General features: G+C 41.3%; 1 protein-coding gene across 2 annotated transcripts in view; it reads right to left on the reverse strand.

Annotated features, from left to right (window-relative positions):
• The window catches only part of LOC115103170 (thymocyte selection-associated high mobility group box protein TOX-like), a 100512-nt gene extending 83653 nt beyond the window's left edge, over positions 1-16859 (reverse strand). For both annotated transcript variants that reach the window (XM_029623896.2, XM_029623895.2), the window contains exon 1: positions 16368-16859. In XM_029623896.2, coding sequence (XP_029479756.1) covers positions 16368-16469 — 102 coding nt within the window. In that variant the 5' untranslated portion in view covers positions 16470-16859. The remainder of the gene's footprint in view (positions 1-16367) is intronic.
• Positions 16860-22080: the final 5221 nt, after the last annotated feature.

The following is a 22080-nucleotide window of genomic DNA, read 5'->3' on the forward strand; positions in this document are numbered from 1 at the left end:
GTTCAAATACAGCTGTTCACAGGCCACATACTGTATATAGTAGACTAAAAACACAGAACGACAGCACACTTCAGAGAATTACAACTGTTCAGACTGAAGGAGGATGGGGAAACAGATATAAGGATAACTGTTCAGAATGAAGGAGGATAGGGAAACATATATAAAGATAACTGCTCAGAATGAAGAAGGATAGGGAAACAGATATATGAATAACTGTTCAGAATGAAGGAGGATAGGGAAACAGATATAAGGATAACTGCTCAGAATGAAGGAGGATAGGGAAACAGATATATGAATAACTGCTCAGAATGAAGGAGGATAGGGAAACAGATATATGAATAACTGTTCAGAATGAAGGAGGATAGGGAAACAGATATATGAATAACTGTTCAGAATGAAGGAGGATAGGGAAACAGATATAAGGATAACTGTTCAGAATGAAGGAGGATAGGGAAACATATATAAGGATAACTGTTCAGAATGAAGGAGGATAGGGAAACAGATATATGAATAACTGTTCAGAATGAAGGAGGATAGGGAAACAGATATATGAATAACTGTTCGGAATGAAGGAGGATAGGGAAACAGATATATGAATAACTGTTCAGAATGAAGGAGGATAGGGAAACAGATATATGAATAACTGTTCAGAATGAAGGAGGATAGGGAAACAGATATATGAATAACTGTTCAGAATGAAGGAGGGTAGGGAAACAGATATATGAATAACTGTTCAGAATGAAGGAGGATAGGGAAACAGATATATGAATAACTGTTCAGAATGAAGAAGGATAGGGAAACAGATATATGAATAACTGTTCAGAATGAAGGAGGATAGGGAAACAGATATAAGGATAACTTTCAGAATGAAGGAGGATAGGGAAACAGATATATGAATAACTGTTCAGAATGAAGGAGGATAGGGAAACAGATATATGAATAACTGTTCAGAATGAAGGAGGATAGGGAAACAGATATATGAATAACTGTTCAGAATGAAGGAGGATAGGGAAACAGATATATGAATAACTGTTCAGAAAGAAGGAGGATAGGGAAACAGATATATGAATAACTGTTCAGAATGAAGGAGGATAGGGAAACAGATATATGAATAACTGTTCAGAATGAAGGAGGATAGGGAAACAGATATATGAATAACTGTTCAGAATGAAGGGAAACAGATATATGAATAACTGTTCAGAATGAAGGAGGATAGGGAAACAGATATATGAATAACTGTTCAGAATGAAGGAGGATAGGGAAACAGATATATGAATAACTGTTCAGAATGAAGGAGGATAGGGAAACAGATATATGAATAACTGTTCAGAATGAAGGAGGATAGGGAAACAGATATATGAATAACTGTTCAGAATGAAGGAGGATAGGGAAACAGATATATGAATAACTGTTCAGAATGAAGGAGGATAGGGAAACAGATATATGAATAACTGTTCAGAATGAAGGAGGATAGGGAAACAGATATATGAATAACTGTTCAGAATGAAGGAGGATAGGAAACAGATATATGAATAACTGTTCAGAATGAAGGAAACAGATATATGAATAACTGTTCAGAATGAAGGAGGATAGGGAAACAGATATATGAATAACTGTTCAGAATGAAGGAGGATAGGGAAACAGATATATGAATAACTGTTCAGAATGAAGGAGGATAGGGAAACAGATATATGAATAACTGTTCAGAATGAAGGAGGATAGGGAAACAGATATAAGGATAACTGTTCAGAATGAAGGATGATAGGGAAACAGATATATGGATAACTGTTCAGAATGAAGGATGATAGGGAAACAGATATATGGATAGAGGCCCAACTCATCTTCTGACCTATATAATGTGTAAGTATGGATAGAGGCCCAACTCATCTTCTGACCTATATAATGTGTAAGTATGGATAGATCTTTCAATAAAGATCTGGAGTTCAAACAATAATAAAGCGGTCACCCCGCCACTGAATTTGGTAAATGACTGAGGTGGAACAGTGGAAATATAACCTCTCTTAAAATCATAGACATAAGTACCGACCATCCATGAGATCAAATGTATAGTTTTAGCCATGTTTTGAGGCTTTACAGTGTTTGTTGACAAACAATGGAGTAAAAAGAGAACGGCTCTGCTCTGCAGTATACTCTGTAACAGTAGCCAATACACTGAGCGTACAAAACATTAGGAACACCTTCCTAATATTGAGTTGCAATCTCCCCTCCAGCCTCAACTAGTCGGGGCATGGACTGGCCCATGTTGGGAGACTCCAATGCTTGCCACAGTTGTGTCAAGTTGGCTGGATGTCCTTTGAGTGGTGGACCGTTCTTGATACACACGGAAACTGTTCAGCGTGAAAAACCCAGCAGCGTTGCAGTTCTTGACACGAACGGGTGAGCCTGGCACCTACTACAGTACCCCCGTTCAAAGGCACTTAAATATTTTGTCTTGCCCATTCACCCTCTGAATGGCACACATACACAATCCATGTCTTAATTGTCTCAAGGCTTAAAAATCCTTCTTTAACCTGTCTCCTCTCCTTCATCTACACTGACTGAAGTGTATTTAACAAGTGACATCAATAAGGGATCATAGCTTTCACCTGGATTCACCTGGTCAGTCTGTCATGGACAGAGCACAGCCTGAAGATGTACTGTAACTGGGTTTTGTTGCTATAGGACTATATGACAGAGAGCATAATATGCAGTATGAGAGTAGTAGATAGTAATATAGTATGATAATGATTGGCAGGTGCGCGCACGCACACACACACAAACGCACACAACGTATATACACACACAGCAGACACACACACACACACACCCACAAAGAACACATACCAAGGTAGTCATTTGACAGAAACACCAGCTAAGACAATATCTAAGAAGAAATGCAATATATAAATCACGGTTATGGTAAAGACAGTCTAAACACACAACACATATTAATGTAGTCAACCATGTTATCCACAGTAGTCAACCATGTTAACCACAGTAGTCAACCATGTTATCCACAGTAATCAATCATGTTAACCACAGTAGTCAATCATGTTAACCACAGTAGTCAACCATGTTATCCACAGTAGTCAACCATGTTAACCGCAGTAGTCAACCATGTTAACCACAGTAGTCAACCATGTTATCCACAGTAGTCAACCATGTTATCCACAGTAGTCAATCATGTTAACCACAGTAGTCAATCATGTTAACCACAGTAGTCAATCATGTTAACCACAGTAGTCAACCATGTTAACCACAGTAGTCAACCATGTTATCCACAGTAGTCAACCATGTTAACCACAGTAGTCAATCATGTTAACCACAGTAGTCAACCATGTTAACCACAGTAGTCAACCATGTTAACCACAGTAGTCAACCATGTTAACCGCAGTAGTCAACCATGTTATCCACAGTAGTCAATCATGTTAACCACAGTAGTCAACCATGTTAACCGCAGTAGTCAACCATGTTAATACTATAATAAAGCTATTCTTAAAATCTCTCCAAAAACTCCAGCCACCACAAAAGTCACTTAATCCAAACACTAAATAAACAGAGGGCAGAATTATCTTCATGTGAAAATGATGGCAATATGTTTTGCTTGGAGATTAAACCAAACAATTAGGCTATTCTGGATCCGTTATTCACGCCCCATCTGTTTGGATTGTATTCTCAAACCAGGAGCCTAATCACTCTTTCATATCTTTGGGCACACTCAAGCCAGGGAAGTGTGTGTGTGAGTGTCATCGCTCTGTGTGTGTGTGTGTGTGTGTGTGCGTGCATGATCGTGCGTGTGCGTTCCCGCGCGTGTGCGGGTGCGTCAGCCTTTGTCGGACGGATCCCAATCACCATTCAGTGCCAGAGATTGTAAGTGTGCGATACGGACAGGGTGAAACACGGATAACGGCGCCAAACTGGAACCAACAGACGTCCAGATTTTATGATCATTATGTTCAGCGACTTAATTAGCTGATCCTTTGGCTTTGTCTATGCAACACTACATCCACCACAATGCCAGGGAGAAGTAGCTAATTATATAGGATTGAGGCAGTGTGTTTTGTATCACATCTTACAGAAGTTGGAAGTTGTCTTTGTGTTAGCGTCATAAGATCTGAATCTGATCACCCTGTTGCTGGAGAACTTATATTCTATTTGTAGGTTTAAAAAGTCTTCAAAAGTTTGTAATTTCCAAACTTGATTTGCCCTTCCGAAAAATGTATCAACCACTAGAAAAATGTCCATAATTATAATTTACATAATCATTCACATTTTCCATTGCTGCAGGTTTATTTTCCCGCTGTAGGAGACTGGATCAAATTAAGATCTGACACCTGAATGGTTGAGAAAACCATATTAGAATCATTGTTGACAAAGTTAACACAGTCACAAAGATGTTAAACACACACAGGTGATTTTGACCGCTGACTTTTCAATGCAGGGATGCTGAATTTATGAATGCCACACTGTGCCATATCATCCATTCACTGTCATTTTCCAAATGTTCTGACACTCGTTGACAGAACGATCTAACTCGATCTCTGCTAACGTGCTCAAGATCATAGACACAGTCAAAAAAACGATTCCACAGTTACCTCAGCCAAAAGGAAATTCCTTTGACCATTCAAAAAGTCAGTTCCAGTTTCATTTGTAGTACCTAAAGCTAGAATCCTTCATTGAAACAATAACAAAGCAAATCAAATCAAAATGGCATTGACTAAAATACAGTAGAATAGAATACAGTATATACAGTTGAATAGAATACAGTATATACAGTAGAATAGAATACAGTATATACAGTTGAATAGAATACAGTATATACAGTAGAATAGAATACAGTATATACAGTTGAATAGAATACAGTATATACAGTTGAAGTCAGAAGTTTACATACACTTAGGTTGGAGTCATTAAAACTCGTTTTTCAACCTCTCCACAAACTTCTTATTAAAAAAACAATAGTTTTGGCAAGTCGGTTAGGACATCTACTTTAATGCATGACACAAGTCATTTTTCCAACAATTGTTTACAGACAGAATATTTCACTTATAAATCACAATTCCAGTGGGTCAGAAGTTTACATACACTAAATTGACTGTGCCTTTAAACAGCTTGGAAAATTCCAGAACACTAATTAACATCATTTGAGTCGATTTGTGTACCTGTGGATGTATTTCAAGGCCTATCTTCAAACTCAGTGCCTCTTTGCTTGACATCATGGGAAAATCAAAAGAAATCAGCCAAGAACTCAGAAAAAAATTGCTGACATCCACAAGTCTGGTTCATCCTTGGGAGCAACTTCCAAACGCCTGAAGGTACCACGTTCATCTGTACAAACAATAGTGCGCAAGTATAAATACCATGGGACCACTCAGTCGTCATAGCGCTCAGGAAGGACACACGTTCTGTCTCCTAGAGATGAACGTACTTTGGTGCGAAAAGTGCAAATCAATCCCAGAACAACAGCAATATACCTTGTGAAGATGCTGGAGGAAACAGGTACAAAAGTATCTATATCCACAGTAAAACGAGTCCTATATCGACATAACCTGAAAGGCCGCTCAGCAAGGAAGAAGCCACTGCTCCAAAACCGCCATAAAAAAGACAGACTACGGTTTGCAACTGCACATGGGGACAAAGATTGTACTTTTTATGCTCTGGTCTGATGAAATAAAAATAGAACTGTTTTGGCCATAATGACCATCGTTATGTTTGGAGGAAAAAGGGGGAGGCTGGCAAGAACACCATCCCAACTGTGAAATCCAGGGGTGGCAGCATGTTTTAGGGGTGCTTTGCTGCAGGAGGGACTGGTGCACTTCACAAAATAGGTGGCATCATGAGGAGGGAAAATTATGTGAATATATTGAAGCAACATATCAAGACATCAGTCAGGAAGTTAAAGCTTGGTCGCAAATGGGTCTTCCAAATGGACAATGACCCCAAGCATACTTCCAAAGTAGGGGCAAAATGCCTTAAGGACAACAAAGTCCAGGTATTGGAGTGGCCATCACAAAAGCTTGACCTCAATCCCATTGAACATTTGTGGGCAGAACTGAAAAAGCATGTGCAAGCAAGGAGGCCTACAAACCTGACTCAGTTACAGGAATGGGCCAATGAAGGCTGAACAATAGTCAATGAACTGCATTCTGACGTAGGTATTCCTCTTGTCCAGATGCGATAGGGAAGTGTGCACTGCGATTGCGATTGTATCGTCTGTAGATCTATTGGGCATTAGGCAAATTGAAGTGGGTCTAGGGTGTCAGGTAAGGTGGAGGTGATATGATCCTTAACTAGCCTCTCAAACCACTTCATGATTACAGAATTGAGTGCTACGGCAGTCACACCGCCTCTCTTTTAGTAGAAATCTGAGGAATGAGCCTGGAGAAATGTAACCACTGATGTTGCATTCATATGTTATATTCTTCAAGAATCAAAAATGGATGTAGCAACTAAGGATTCTAGCTTCAAAACATGAGAAATTCATAACATCCCAAATCCGCATCTAACCTGGCATGACATCATCAGGTGATGATTCAGCTCGGTTCCATTCTATGTCATCTTGTTCCATGAGTCAAACAACAATCAGAAACAGGCTGTCTTCCTATTGTAATGCTTAGTGGAAAAACTCAGCAATACGTCAAGCCACCAACGGACATGGATCAACAACCCAATAACCTCTGATATGGATCATGTCCTTTTTAATCTTAATGACTAATCAGAATCAGATCAACTTCTGATAGCAACCTGTGTGTGTGTGTGTGTGTGTGTGTGTGTGTGTGTGTGTTTACAGTAGCACCACAGTACCATCATAGCTAGCCCTCTGAGTTTCTCTATCTGTCGATAGGCACACGATGCACAATTAAATCCTTCATTGCTGTTGGGCTGAAACTGTCAATCAGAGGGCCCATGCCTTTCGACAGCGCCCAGTGAACCGTGGACCGCTGGCCGCAGCACAGGGACACACAGTGTCCCTGCTATTGTTACCAGCAAGCACGAATTCAGACGCAATTAGGCCCGGCTTTTTAGGAAGCCCTCAGCATAGTGAGCCTCGTGCTCTGCTCTGTGGTAGCCTGTTGAGAAAGAGTGAAAGAGAGAGAGACCGACAGACAGACCGACAGACAGACAGACAGACAGACAGACAGACAGACAGACAGACAGACAGACAGACAGACAGACAGACAGACAGACAGACAAATACACAATGAGACTGAGAGAGAGAGAGACAGACAGACTTAGAGAGAGAAACAAACACACAAAGAGACAGAAGAAGACCAAGACAGAGAGAGAGAGAGAGAGAGAGAGAGACAGACAGACAGACAGACAGACAGACAGACAGACAGACAGACAAATACACAATGAGACAGAGAGAGAGAAAGAGACAGACAGACTTAGAGAGAGAAACAAACACACAAAGAGACGGAAGAAGACCAAGACAGAGAGAGAAATGTCTCTAATATTTTGAAACTTGTGAGTGTAATGTTTACTGTTCATTTCTGATTGTTTATTTGACTTTTGGTTATTATCTATTTCACTTGCTTTGGAAATGTAAACATATGTTTCCAATGCCAATAAAGCCCCTAAATTGAAATTGAATTGCGAGAGAGGAAGACTATATAATACTATATAACCAGGCACAAGACTTATGTAACCAGGCTCATTTTATATTCTATTTGAGTATATCCTATGGATTGAATGGTAATACATAAATAAACACTTTGGAAGCATACTACATTCAGGAAAGTAACGTGAAGTAAGTTATGTGTCAGAGTTGACCTGATACCAAGCATTACTCATGATGTTAGTAGACAGGAGAAGCATCTAAGCAGAAGGAGCAGCCATAGTGGGCTACTTGTCATGTGTGGATTCTATACCATTGCTTAAGTGTGAATAGTATGCATAGCACCCGGTGTAGGTTAAGTGAGAGCATTGCACCTACACTTACAGTGCTTAGCAACCAACACAACATGCATGTTGATTACGTATGTGGAGCTATACAACCCAGGTTTGATTGAGAGGGTGTGAGTAAAGACTTTAACATACAACACATGTTACTTGCATCAACCCTGCACATTTCAAATGAAATCAAATTGGTCACATACATATATTTAGCAGATGTTATTGTGGGTGTATACAAATGTATTTTGTTCCTAGCTCCAACAGTGTAGTCGTATCTACCAACACACAAATCTAAAGTAAAAGAATGGAAATAAGAAATGTATCAATATTAGGACGAGCAATGTCAGAGTGGCATTGACTAAAATACAGTAGAATAGAATACAGTATATACAGTACAGTTGAAGTCAGAACTTTACATACACCTCAGCCAAATACATTTAAACTCAGTTTTTCAATTCCTGACGTTTAATCCTAGTAAAAATTCCCCTTCTTAGGTCAGTTAGGATCACCACTTTATTTTAAGAATGCGAAATAAGAATAATAGTAGAGATAATTATTTCTTTCAGCTTTTATTTCTTTCATCACATTCCCAGTGGGTCAAAAGTTTACATACACTCAATTAGTATTTGGTAGCATTGCCTTTAAATTGTTTTACTTGGGTCAAACGTTTTTCATAGCCTTCCACAAGCTTCCCACAATAAGTTGGGTGAATTTTGGCCCATTCCTCCTGACCTAGCTGGTGTAACTGAGTTAGGTTTGTAGGCCTCCTTGCTCGCACACGCTTTTTCAGTTCAGTTTTTTCAGTTAGGATTGAGGTCAAGGCTTTGTGATGGCCACTCCAATACCTTGACTTTGTTGTCCTTAAGCCATTTTGCCCCTACTGGCCAAAACAGTTCTATTTTTGTTTCATCAGACCAGAGGACAATTCCCCAAAAAGTATGATCTTTGTCCCCATGTGCAGTTGCAAACCGTTGTCTTGTCTTTTTTATGGCGGTTTTGGAGCAGTGACTTCTTCCTTGCTGAGCGGCCTTTCAGGTTATGTCAATATAGGACTAGTTTTACTGTGGATATAGATACCTGTTTCCTCCAGCATCTTCACAAGGTCCTTTGCTGTTGTTCTGGGATTGATTTGCACTTTTCACACCAAAGTACGTTCATCTCTAAGGAGACAGAATGTGTGTCCTTCTTGAGCGGTATGAAGGCTCCGTGGTCCCATGGTGTTTATACTTGCGTACTATTGCTTGTACAGATGAACATGGTACCTTCAGGCATTTGGAAATTGCTCCCAAAGATAAATCAGACTTGTGGAAGTCTACAATTATTTTTCTGAGGACTTGGCTGATTTCTTTTGATTATACCATGATGTCAAGCAAGGAGGCACTGAGTTTGAAGGTAGGCCTTGAAATACATCCACAGGTACACCTCCAATTGACTCAAATTATGTAAATTAGCCAAGCCACATTTATTAAGCCTCCTGAGGTTGAAGAGGAGCTGTTGCGCTTTCTTCACCACATTGTCTGTGTGGGTGGACCATTTTAGATTGTCAGTGATGTGTACGCAGAGGAACTTGAAGCAATTCCACCTTCTCTACTGCAGTCCTGTCGATGTGGATAGGGGTGTGCTCCCTCTGCTGTTTCCTGAAGTCCACGATCAGCTCCTTTGTTTTGTTGATGTTGAGGGAGAGGTTATTTTCCTGGAACCAGTCTGGCTGGGCCATCACCTCCTCCCTGTAGGCTGTCTACTACTGTTGTGTCGTCTGCAAACGTGATGATTGAGTTGGAGGCGTGCGTGGCCACACAGTCATGGGTGAACAGGCATTACAGGAGGGGGCTGAGCACGCATCCTTGTGGATCAGTGAAGTGGAGGTGTTGTTTCCTACCTTCACCACCTGGGGGGCGGCCGTCAGGAAGTCCAGGACCCAGATGCACAGGCCAGGGTTTAGACCCAGGGCCCCAAACGTAATGATGAGGTTGGAGGGTGCTGTGGTGTTGAAGGCTGAGCTATAGTCAATGAACAACATTCTTACGTAGGTATTCATCTTTGTTCAAATAGGATAGGGCAGTGTGCAGTGTGATGGCGATTGCATCGTCTGTGGATCTGTTGGGGTGGTATGCAAACTGAAGTGGGTCCAGGGAGTCAGGTAGTCATTGAGGTCAGTTACCTTTGCTTTCTTCGTTACAGGAACAATGGTGGACATTGTGAAGCAAGTGGGGACAGCAAACTGGGATAGGGAAAGATTTAATATGTCCGTAAACACTCCAGCCAGCTGGTCTGCACATGCTCTGAGGACAAGGCTAGGGATCCCATCTGCGCTGGCAGCCTTGTGAGGGTTAACACGCTTAAATGTCTTACACACGTCGGTCACGGAGAAAGGGAGCCCACAGTCCTTGGGAGCGGGCAAAGAAAGTGTTTAGCTTGTCCTGGAGCAAGACGTTGGTGTCCGCGACGTGGCTGGTTTCCCCTTTGTAATCCGTGATAGTCTGTAGACCCTGCCACATACGTCTCGTGTCTGAGCCGTTGAATTGCAACTCCACTTTGTCTCTGTACTGACGTTATGCCTGTTTGATAACTACACTGTTTGTATTCGACCATATTCCCAGTCACCTTGCCATGGTTAAATACGGGGGTTCGCTCTTTCAGTTTTTTGCGAATGCTGCCGTCTAGCCACTGTTTCTAGTTTGGGTAGGTTTTAACAGTCACAGTGGGAACAACATCGCTTATACATTTCCTGATGAACTCAGTCACCGTGTCCGTGTATACATCAAAACAGTCTTGAAGCATGGATTCCGATTGGTCAGACCAGGGGTACTTCCTGTTTGAGTTTCTACCTACAGGAAGGGAGGAGCAAAATGGAGCCGTGAACTGATTTGCCCTGAGGGAGGGCTGTGGAGAGCCTTGTAGAGCCTTGTAGGCATCCCGGAAGGGGGAGTAGCAGTGATCAAGTGTTTTAGCAGTGTGAGTACTACAGTCAATGTGTTGATAGAACTTCGGTGGCGTTTTCCTCAAATTTGCTTTGTTAAAATCCCCAGCTACAATAAAGCGGCCTCAGGATATGTGGTTTCCAGTTTGCACAAAGTCCAGTGTAGCTCCTTGAGGTTATCGGCTTGAGGAGGAATATACACGGCTGTGACTATAACCGAAGATAATTATCTGGGGAGGTAATAAGGTCGGCATTTGATTGTGAGATATTCTAGGTTGGGTGAACAAAAGGACTTGAGTTTCTGTACGTTATCTCACACCATGAGTAGTTAATCATGAAACATACACCCCGCCTTTCTTCTTCCCGGAGAGTTCTTTATTCCTGTTTGCGCGATGTACTGAGAACCCAGCTTGCTGTATGGACAGGGCCAGTATATCCGGAGAGAGACATGATTCTGTGAAACAGAGTATGTCACAGTCCCTGATGTCTCTCTGGAAGGAGAATGTATCAACCGAGAGGGATAGGCTACTCCATGACCCGTGTTCATGAGGCGTCTCAAAGTAAGAGTGCTGATCTAGGATCAGGTTCCCCCAGTCCATATAATCTTATTCATTATGATCTAAAATGCAACACTGATCCTAGATCAGCAATTCTACCCTGATATGCTTCATGAATCTGGCCCTGGGACTGAGGAGGATTCCCTCAAAGACAACTGCTGTCTTACTTTACATGTGTGCCTACAATGCCTCCTTTAAAACCACTGTTCATCCCTGGGCAGAGTTTTTAGTTTACGGGTTGGTGAAGATCATTCAATCCCTTCCAACATAAAGCAGACTAACTGGTCTACATCTACAGTTGGAGTCAGTAGTCAGGCATTCTGACCTATGAAATGTTGTTGCTGTTTCTCATCTCTGTCAATGTCATTGCCTAAAGACAAAGGCACATTTCCACAATGTGTGCATTACAATCTGTCTATAGTATGTTGATCCACACACTTAAGTTTGTTGTTGACAGAAGCTGTTGACTCTAGCCATAACCAGGTAGATATCCCTCAGTGTAAGGTCACAGCTTATGAAGCCTTAAAAAAGGTTTATAATAGGCTTCTGAAGCTTTATAACATGCTTATGACTCACAAAGTAACATTCATACAGCAATTTACTGTTCACAAAAGACGACAGGGTTATCTTGTGAATGTGTCCATGTTGTACAGTAAATATATCTGAGTTGGGATCTGGATTCTGTGATTGGCCAATTTACAGCATTGCTTTGAAGTAGTGAAAAGAACAAAACAAAAACCAGATTGATATCTAGGTATGTAGTCGGGTTTACATTCATCTTCCTCTCAACACATTTAGAACAGTGCAGTACACACAACTTAGGCATTGCCTCCAGGTAAGTGTAAATGGAATGTAAGGTTTCTCCTGCATAGGAAACTGAGGCACCACCTAAGCAATTTTCCAGGACAAACCCTGGAATGTTACTGTAGTATAACTTCATTGAATCAGAGACTACTGCTGCCACAGCGATGTACATTGCCCTTTCTGATATTTTTGTTACTGAAGATCTTCAACCAAAACCTAATATTACATACCTGAGTTTACAAATAACAACAAAATGGATACTTATTTTATTTATTTAATTAACAAAGTTATGCAACACCCAGTTCCCCCGTGTGAAAAAGTAATTGCCCCCTTACACTCAATAACTGGTTGTTGTGCCACCTTTAGCTGCAATGACTGCAACCAAATGCTTCCTGTAGTTGTTGATCAGTCTCTCACGTCGTTGTGGAGGACTTTTGGCCCACTCCTCCATGTAGAACTGCTTTAACACAGCAACATTTGTGGGTTTTCAAGCATGAACTGCTCGTTTCAAGTCTTGCCACCACATCTCAATTGGGATTAGGCCTGGACTTTGACTAGGCCATTCTAAAACTTCAAATGTGTTGCTTTTTAACCATTTTCATGTAGACTTGATTGTGTGTTTTGGATCATTGTCAAAAATATGCACAAAACAAACAAACAAGTAGAAATACTTTTTCATAGCAAGTTAAACAAGTAGGTCTGGAACTATTGTTCTACATCAATCAGTAAGTTGCCTTACAAAGATTACTATGCTTGACAGCTACTAGGAGCTCAACATTCTCTCTGTAGGTAGGATGAGAAATGTCAATGCCATAAATGGACCAGAAATGTAAATATAGATGCAGATAATATTCAAAACGTGAGCCAGCTCTCTGTGGATGAGGCTGACAATGAGCCTAACTGCTGTGCTTTTGTGCTCCCTGCCTGTTCTAGGCCTGTGCTGTGCAGACCTGGGTTCAAATACAATTTGAAATCATGTCAAATACTTTATCTGCTGCTCAACTGAACTTGCCTGGCTTAATGGACCAATAGAATAGTCCCAAAACTGTAAACACTGCTCATCTGGCACTCCAAGCAAGCTAGAGTAAACGCTCAAAGATATCAAATAGTATTTGAACCCAGGTCTGTGGCACTGTGTGTGCTTGGTTAGTAAACACAAAGGACAGAGTATTAATGTCGGGGTCGACTTCCCAGAGCCCCTCAGAGTTCCAGGACCACCAAAGAGCTCAGTAATTTGGACTTAATTTAAAATGCCTGAGGCTAAGACATACGCACAGACACACACGTAGAGAGATGACACACATGCACACACACAGAGCAATGATACAACCACTCACACTCATACAGAACAATGACACGCACACAAACACACAGACAGACAAAGACACCACAGTGTCAGTACAACTGAGTAAAGTCCATGACAAGAATGCAGAACTGACATATCAGATTTATCATCTTAGATGAGAACCAGGAAGCAAAATGGCTGCACCCAGGGCATGTTGTAGAGTGTTACATGAAACCATATTTCTTCAACCATCTCAGAATCAATGAAAACTGTCACAAAAGCAAAAGTTACCCAGTCATCAATAAAAGCTCTGGAGTGTCATTCAGTCTTTCTGCAATTCTAGACAATAAGAGCAAACAACCCCATCTCCCATAGCAACTACGATTTGATGATGTTATTACATTACAGTATCATAATCATAACAAGAAATCAAATTATGGACCACTCTCTCTTTCCTCAATTACTTTGCACCAACTAAATGGCAAGTGATCGTGAACTGATGTTCATGAATAATATTTTAGACGAGGGAGTCAGACAGAATAGCTAATCAAACAGCCAATCTACTGTCAAGAGAAATGGGCCTGAATCAAACCACGATTCTGAATTAAACTAGAGGTGAATAAAACCTCTGCTTAGACATAGCAGCAGTCACAACAGTGATCCCCGGACAGAAATATTTTAAGTATTAGATGAATTGTTGCAGATAACAGTGCAGTCAGTATAGGACTGCCTCTATCTCTGGGTATTCACACATACAGATACCTCAAACAGCAGCACACAGGCCATCTCTGTCTGTTTGCACTGGACATACCTCACTCCCCTCTCACAATCACATCTCTCTTTCACCCCCCCCCCCCCTCTCTCTACCACACAGATTTATATCTCACTCTCTTTCATTCCCTCTGTCTGTATTTCTCTTGCTCTACACCCTCACTCTCTCCCTCTCTCTACCACACCCTCTCTCATTCCCTCTGATTCTCTCACTTTCCTCTCTCTCTCTCCCTCCCTCTCTCTCCCTCTCTCTCTCCCTCTCTGGATATAGCACACTTCTCTTTTCTCTCCTTTTCTGCCAGTCCATCTCTCTCTCTCTCTCTCTCTACCTCTATGAACCTCCCTCTCTCTCTCTCTCTCCCTCCCTCTCTCTACCTCTATGAACCTCCCTCTCGCTCTCTCTCTACCTCTATGAACCTCCCTACCCCCATTTCATTACTCTGAATGCTAAAATGGAAAATCTTGGATAGTGTTCACACTACATGGACTTTCTCCACCAGTACAATTCAATATTTCGGATTATATCTATAGGACTTCCTCCATCTCTCTTTATCTCCCTCTCTTACATTTTCATTGCAGATACTTATGAGATCTTCTATAAAAAAGACAGAGCAGTGAATCAAAAGGCATAGGGAGAAATAGTACAACCCCCATTCTGCTCTAACCCGCCCTCCAACATCCCTACCCCCATACCCCCACTCTGCTCTAACCCTCCATTCAACATCCCTACCCCCATACCCTCACTCTGCTCTAACCCTCCCTTCAACATCCCTACCCCCATACCCCCATTCTGCTCTAACCTCCCTTCAACATCCCTACCCCCATTCTGCTCTAACCCTCCCTTCAACATCCCTACCCCCATTCTGCTCTAACCCTCCCTTCAACATCCCTACCCCCATACCCCCACTCTGCTCTAACCCTCCCTTCAACATCCCTACCCCCATACCCCCACTCTGCTCTAACCCTCCCTCAACATCCCTACCCCCATACCCCCACTCTGCTCTAACCCTCCCTTCAACATCCCTACCCCCATCCTGCTCTAACCCTCCCTTCAACATCCCTACCCCCATACCCCCACTCTGCTCTAACCTCCCCTCCCTTCAACATCCCTACCCCCATACCCCCATTCTGCTCTAACCCTCCCTTCAACATCCCTACCCCCATACCCCCATTCTTCTCTAGCCCTCCCTTCAACATCTCTACCCCCATTCTGCTCTAACCCTCCCTTCAACATCCCTACCCCCATTCTGCTCTAACCCTCCCTTCAACATCCCTACCCCCATTCTGCTTTAACCCTCCCTTCAACATCCCTACCCCCATTTTGCTCTAACCCTCCCTTCAACATCCCTACCCCCATACCCCCACTCTGCTCTAACCCTCCCTTCAACATCCCTACCCCCATACGGTCTCTCTCTCTTTCGCTCTCTCTCCCTCACACACACACATACACACACGCACACATACACATACACGCACACACACACACACACACACACATACACACACACAGAATAGTATTATTATGCAGGACAGGCCTTCTTCAGACAATCTTAATGTGAAAGTCAATTTAAACTGTGTGTTTGAAAGCAGACTGTAAATAACAAAGGTTGTATTATAGTGAGATGATGTGTATAAACAAGACAAGGGTTCAGTTACAGTGCGTAATAGAGGCACAGCTACTTCATATAACCAGAGGTATAGGATTGCATTGAACATAAGGCATTTTTGTAATGGTTATTATATCCTAAACCCTGTAAGTGATGCAATCACATAGAAACAACAGCCCATGTTGTCATCAACTGAGATAAAAACTAAGTTGAGCACTTTGAAAGCAACTTCACTGACAGTGATGCGCTGCGTTCATCACCAGTTTATACGTACTGACAAAGGATAAAACAAGCAATCTTTTTTTATATATAACATATGACATTAAATAACTATACATGTTGTGCACGAGTGTTTGTTACTGTTATCACTGCTTTCAAATGAATGGACAGAAAGTGGTTTTATTTCAGGGCGTAACGGCTATAAACAGTGTTCACCTTCCGAACCGCGTTTTTACGCATCTCCATAACATTGTGAACAATGAAACCAATAACCTAGGTTTCTATAACCGTGTCCAGATGCGACTCACCTTATTGCAGTACGGGGAATCGGTATACTGCAAGGGTCCCAATCGGGAAGAATCTGTTGCTGATAAAGACTGTGGTGGAGGTGGATATACTCTCACGTCCATTTCAGTAAAACATCAATCTCCACACAAGCTTTTCCACTCAGGCTTCTACTTTCGATTCCTCAAAAGTTGAAGGCTCTATAAAGACTGATGGACGAAGTCGGAAAAAGTGTAGGGTTTGAATCTAAAAATGGCAAACTGTTATACTCTCACATGCGTTCGCGGTTTTTCAGGAGAAAGAAAAACTTATATTATCAACGCACTATGAACGACGGACTTGGTAAACGGCTAAACGCAGTTAAAATGTTGTAACTTTCAAAATATGTAAGCTATCACTCAATTGTTGAAGAAGTTATTGCGCGTCTTTCTCTTTCTGACAGATGCATTTGCAGCGACAGTAGTTGTTTCTATCCAGCGGCTACCGTCATCTGCAAGCGAATGGGGCATGGTAGGATTGCCTGTTCACTTGTGATTCATACAAAGGACTTTACAGACGGGGCAGGGGCAAGAGTGCGGCTATGGCGACGTGCTCCACCTAGGGGGCGCAATGGGGAATGCAGCGCCTGCGTCGGTTGCATGCCGCAGTAAATTTGTTTTCAGTTTGGATAGGCTATTGGTTTGCTCCTCAATACCTCTTCGACGGAAGGTCCTATCATGATGAGGGTGATATATCTAAAAACAGATGACGATAGAGAGCAAGGTACAGCTTTTTTGTGCCTTTTTTCCCATTCTGTTTTCAAAAAGTGACTTTCAGTTGGTTTCAAGGGGATAATAGTATGTGGCTGCTGCCAAGGGAGCGTCTTAAAAGTGCAGTCAGCTGAACATGGTGTTTACAGAAAAACCTTCAATTACATAAAAAAATGTGATCTTGTTTACTTTTTACCCCCTTTTCGTGATATCCAATTGGTTGTTACAGTCGTGTCCCATCACTGCAACTCCGGTACTGACTCGGGACAGGCGAAGGTCGAGAGCCATGCGACCTCTGAAGCACAACCCTGCCAGGCCGCACTGCTTCTTGACACACTTCTCGCTTAACCCGGAAGCCAGCCACACCAATGAGTCGGAGGAAATACCATACAACTGGCGACCGAAGTCAGCATGCATGCGCCCAGCCAGCCACAAGGAGTCGCAAGTGCACGATGGGACAAGGACATCCCGGCAGGCCAAACTCTCCCCTAACCCAGACGACGCTGGGCCAATTGTGAGCCGCCCCATGAGTTTCCCAGTCGCGGTTGGCTGCGACACAGCCTGGGATCAAACCCGGGTCTGTAGTGATGCCTCAAACACTGCGATGCAGTGGCGTAGACCGCTGCGCCAATCGGGAGGCTCCAATATAGTTGATTTTTTATGTATTTTTTGTTTAAAAAACTTGCACAAAAAAACATGAATATGCCTGTTATCTTTCTCACTCATACAAAACCTACTGTAGCTGACTTGCATGACTTACAGAGCTAAAACGACTTGTAGCAAAGTCACTGATGTCCCAAATCACTAAAGTTCCCCCTGTACTCCCAGTTCACCTACAACTGCGTGACCACGCACACCTCCAACACCCTCATTAAGTGTTGGAGCTGACCATGGACTACAGGAAACGGAGGGCTGAGCATGCCTCCATTCACATCGATCAGGCTGTACAGGAGCGGGTCGAGAGCTTCAAGTTCCTCTGTGTCCACATCACTAAGGACTTGTAATGTACCAAACACACTAACAAAGTCATGAAAATGGATGACAACACCTCTTCCCCCTCAGGAGATTGAAAAGATTTGTCATGGGCCCTCAGATCCTCAAAAGTTCTACAGCTGCACCATTGGCTGCAACACTGCTTGGTATGGCAACTGCTTGGCATCTGACTGCAAGACGCTACAGAGGGTAATGTGTACGGCCCAGGACATCCCTGGGGCTGAGCTCCATGCCATACAGGACCTCTATACCAGGCGGTGTCAGAGGCGAGACCTGACCAGGGTGGTTCATTGTCATTCAGCTGTCAAGTCGACATTCTACTGTAAAATCCAAAATGCTCTTCTTCTCTCCTCTTGCTCTCCCTTGGTGGAATTTTCCAAAGATAAGACCTCTGTTGTGGTCCATTTTAATAAGCCAGAAACATGTTGTCCTAAGACAGGATGTAGATTCTTGAGTCAGGTTGACAAAGGACATCCAGCCAACTTGAAACAACTGTGGGAAGCGTTAGAGTCAACATGGGCCAGCATCCCTGTGGAACGCTTTTGAGACCTTGTAGAGTCCATGCCCCGACGAATTGAGGCTGTTCTAAGGGCAAAGGGGGTGTAACTCAGTATTAGGAAGGTGTTCCTGATGTTTGGTATACTCAGTGTATATACAGGCTTTAAAGAAACAGAAAAAGAGCGAGAGACAGAGCGAAAGAAATTGTGAGAAAGAGAAATTGAATTGTGTGTGAGAGAAAGAGAAAAGTAATAAGATAGATCTGTCTTCTTCTCATTGTAAAGATTATATAAAGAGGCAGAGAGGTCAATATGACCTTTGTACAGTAAGCACCAGCTTAACTCCTTAGTGTAGACTTCCTCTTAGATCTTACCCATAATGCATTGGTTTATATATTGTGTTGTGTAATTGTCCCATTTAGGTCATTTAGGTCATTATACTCATCTGAAGATACAAATTCATACTATATAAAACACTTAGGTAGTGGTCGAGGCAGAGGGACCACTGAGTGACATATAAGTAGATAGATAAAGATTATGATATTGGTCAATGACTGTCAGATAGGATCTTCTAACATTTCCAACAGCATTACTACACATCACAGGACTGACATACATTTTTTTTTAATCATCACTTTGGTACTATTTTCACAAGTATGTGGTGAATTATACAAAACTCCAAACTGGTACCACTTGTAACACAGCCAGTTTTACATTCAAGACCTTTCACTGTGCATTCATTTTGTTAGTAGACATCTTTCACCACATAACCATTGATCCAAAACATGAGTTTACTGTGAAATATGATGAGAACATTGGTTTAATCCCCAAAACTCAACATACTGTAATATCTTCCAGAATTTAGCAGTTAATCCAATCGCAAAATACGTGTTTCAACATTGGCCTTTGAATGTAGTATGCTACAGTACTGTAAATTACAGTACATTGCACTGTTTTCACATTAGGCCATTGAAATTGACTGCACATAAAATGTCCATAATATCTACAGTATGCCATGTGTGATCATTGAAGACATCTTTCACAATGTAATAATCTTATATTTTAGCAAACACTCTTATCCAGAGCAACTTTCAGTAGTGAGGGTATACATTTTTCATACTGGTCCCCCGTGGGAATCAAACCCACTACCCCGGTGTTGCAAGTGCCATGCTCTACCAACTGAGCTACGCGGTACTACAATTTGTTTTAATGAAACATCATGTTTAGCAGGCACTAGTTTGCATCAAGCCTGTCTTGAGCATTTGGCTATCGGTTCTCATCAAAATCACAGTAAATATTCCCATTGTTCATGCACCTGGGGAGAAAGGCTGTTGGCATGGCGAATCCAATCCTGGCATAGGTCTGAATTTAAATCATTGCATGGCTTGAAGGAGGATGGAACACTCACGGGGATGGGAATAATAGATCTTTCACCTTTATTGTAAGAGTGTATTGTATTTTACCGTATTGTATTGTACTTATGTATTGTAGTAGTCCTGTACTTGGCTCGGTTCATAAGAGCATGGCATTAGCAATACCAGAGATGTTACTTTGATTCCCACTGGGGACACATACCAAGAGGTGTGGACTGTCGTCACATAATAGTGTCTGCTGCGTAATTGCATCTATTACGATATTACAGTATTGTAATACCCTCCTGCCACCAATAAGACCCCAGCAACTTCATTTTGGATACATGTTTACTGTATAGGGGATGCATTTTTCTTGTTGTGGACTTTATGGATTATTTGCGTATTGGTATTGTATTGATATTGGTTATTACTGCATTGGTTATTACTGCATTGGTTATTACTGCATTGGTTATTACTGCATTGGTTATTACTGCATTGTCGGAACTAGAAGCACAAGCATTTCGCTACACTCGCATTAACATCTGCTAACCATGTGTATGTGACAAATACATTTGATTTGATTTGATTTGATATTGTATTACTGCACTGCTAGAAACACAAGCATTTCGTTGCACCTGCTGTAACATCCAGTAGTGTAAAGTACTTCAGTAAAAATACTTTAAAGTACTACTTAAGTTGTTTTTTGGGGGTATCTGTACTTTACTTTGCTATTTATATTTATATATTTTTTATTTTTGCCAACTTTTACTTCACTACATTCCTAAAGAAAACAAACATTTTTCCTGACACCCAAAAGTACTTGTTACATTTTGACCGTAAAATGGTCCAATTCACACATATCAAGAGAACATCCCTGGTCATCCCTACTGCCTCTGATCTGGCAGACTCACTAAACACAAATTCTTTGTTTGTAAATTACTGTCTGAGTGTTGGAGTGTGCCACTGGCTATCTGTCAATAACATTTAAAAAAAGACAATTGTGCCGTCTGGTTTGCTTAATATAAGGAACTTTTACTTCTACTGTTGAATACATTTGAGCCTTTCCATTTACTTTTGATACTTAAGTATATTTAAAACCAAATACTTTTAGACTTTTACTAAAGTAGTATTTTACTCTGTGATTTTCACTTTTACTTGAGTCATGGTTACTTTTTCCACCAATGGTAACATCTGCTAATCTGTGTACGCACCCAATTTGATTTGTTACATACAGTACATCTCTCATCTTGTCAATATTCGATAGTCATCATAGTAGTGCATCGACTACATACAGTATCACACTTTTTATGTTTCTGCTTTACAGACATCATTACATAGGTCAAAACCTGTAGTAGACAAACCAGTTGACATGTTAAATCTATAGGTTTACCAAACGTTTACATGATCATCAATTAACAGCAGTCAGATTAAGCAATAGTCAAATGTATTTTAACAAAAGAAAGATAATAATATCTAAAGTAATGTGAGTATTGCATTGTGAAAGGCAATGACTTTATATGAATATGTATTGCAATGTGGAACATGAATTTCTAGATGAAACACAGATTAAAATTGAGGGACTGTATGATTTTGTGTGTTGTACTTAGTTAAATGAAAACGTGTATCGAGTTTGGAAACAACTGCTTTTTTTTATCATCTGTTTTGAGTTTTGTACTGAGTTGTGAAAATGTACCACATACCTGTGAAAATGTACCACATACCTGTGAAAATGTACCACATACCTGTGAAAATGTACCACATACCTGTGAAAATGTACCACATACCTGTGAAAAATGCACCACATACCTGTGAAAATGTACCACATACCTGTGAAAATGTACCACATACCTGTGAAAATGTACCACATACCTGTGAAAATGTACCACATACCTGTGAAAATGTACCACATACCTGTGAAAAATGCACTAAAGCGATAAAAAAAACAGGAGTTGAATTTTAATGACATCATTGTGATTAAAAGGACATAAATATGACTGGAATCAGATTTCAGGCTCCTGTATCTGTGGTAACGCATGTATATACAACCCTCGGAAAGTATTCACTTCCAAGTATTGACTTGTACTATTCACATTTCAACACATTACAGCTTTATTCTGAAATGGACAATAAAAGTAAAAAATCCTC

This window comes from Oncorhynchus nerka, linkage group LG20, assembly GCF_034236695.1.
Source record: "Oncorhynchus nerka isolate Pitt River linkage group LG20, Oner_Uvic_2.0, whole genome shotgun sequence".
NCBI classification, from domain to species: domain Eukaryota; kingdom Metazoa; phylum Chordata; class Actinopteri; order Salmoniformes; family Salmonidae; genus Oncorhynchus; species Oncorhynchus nerka.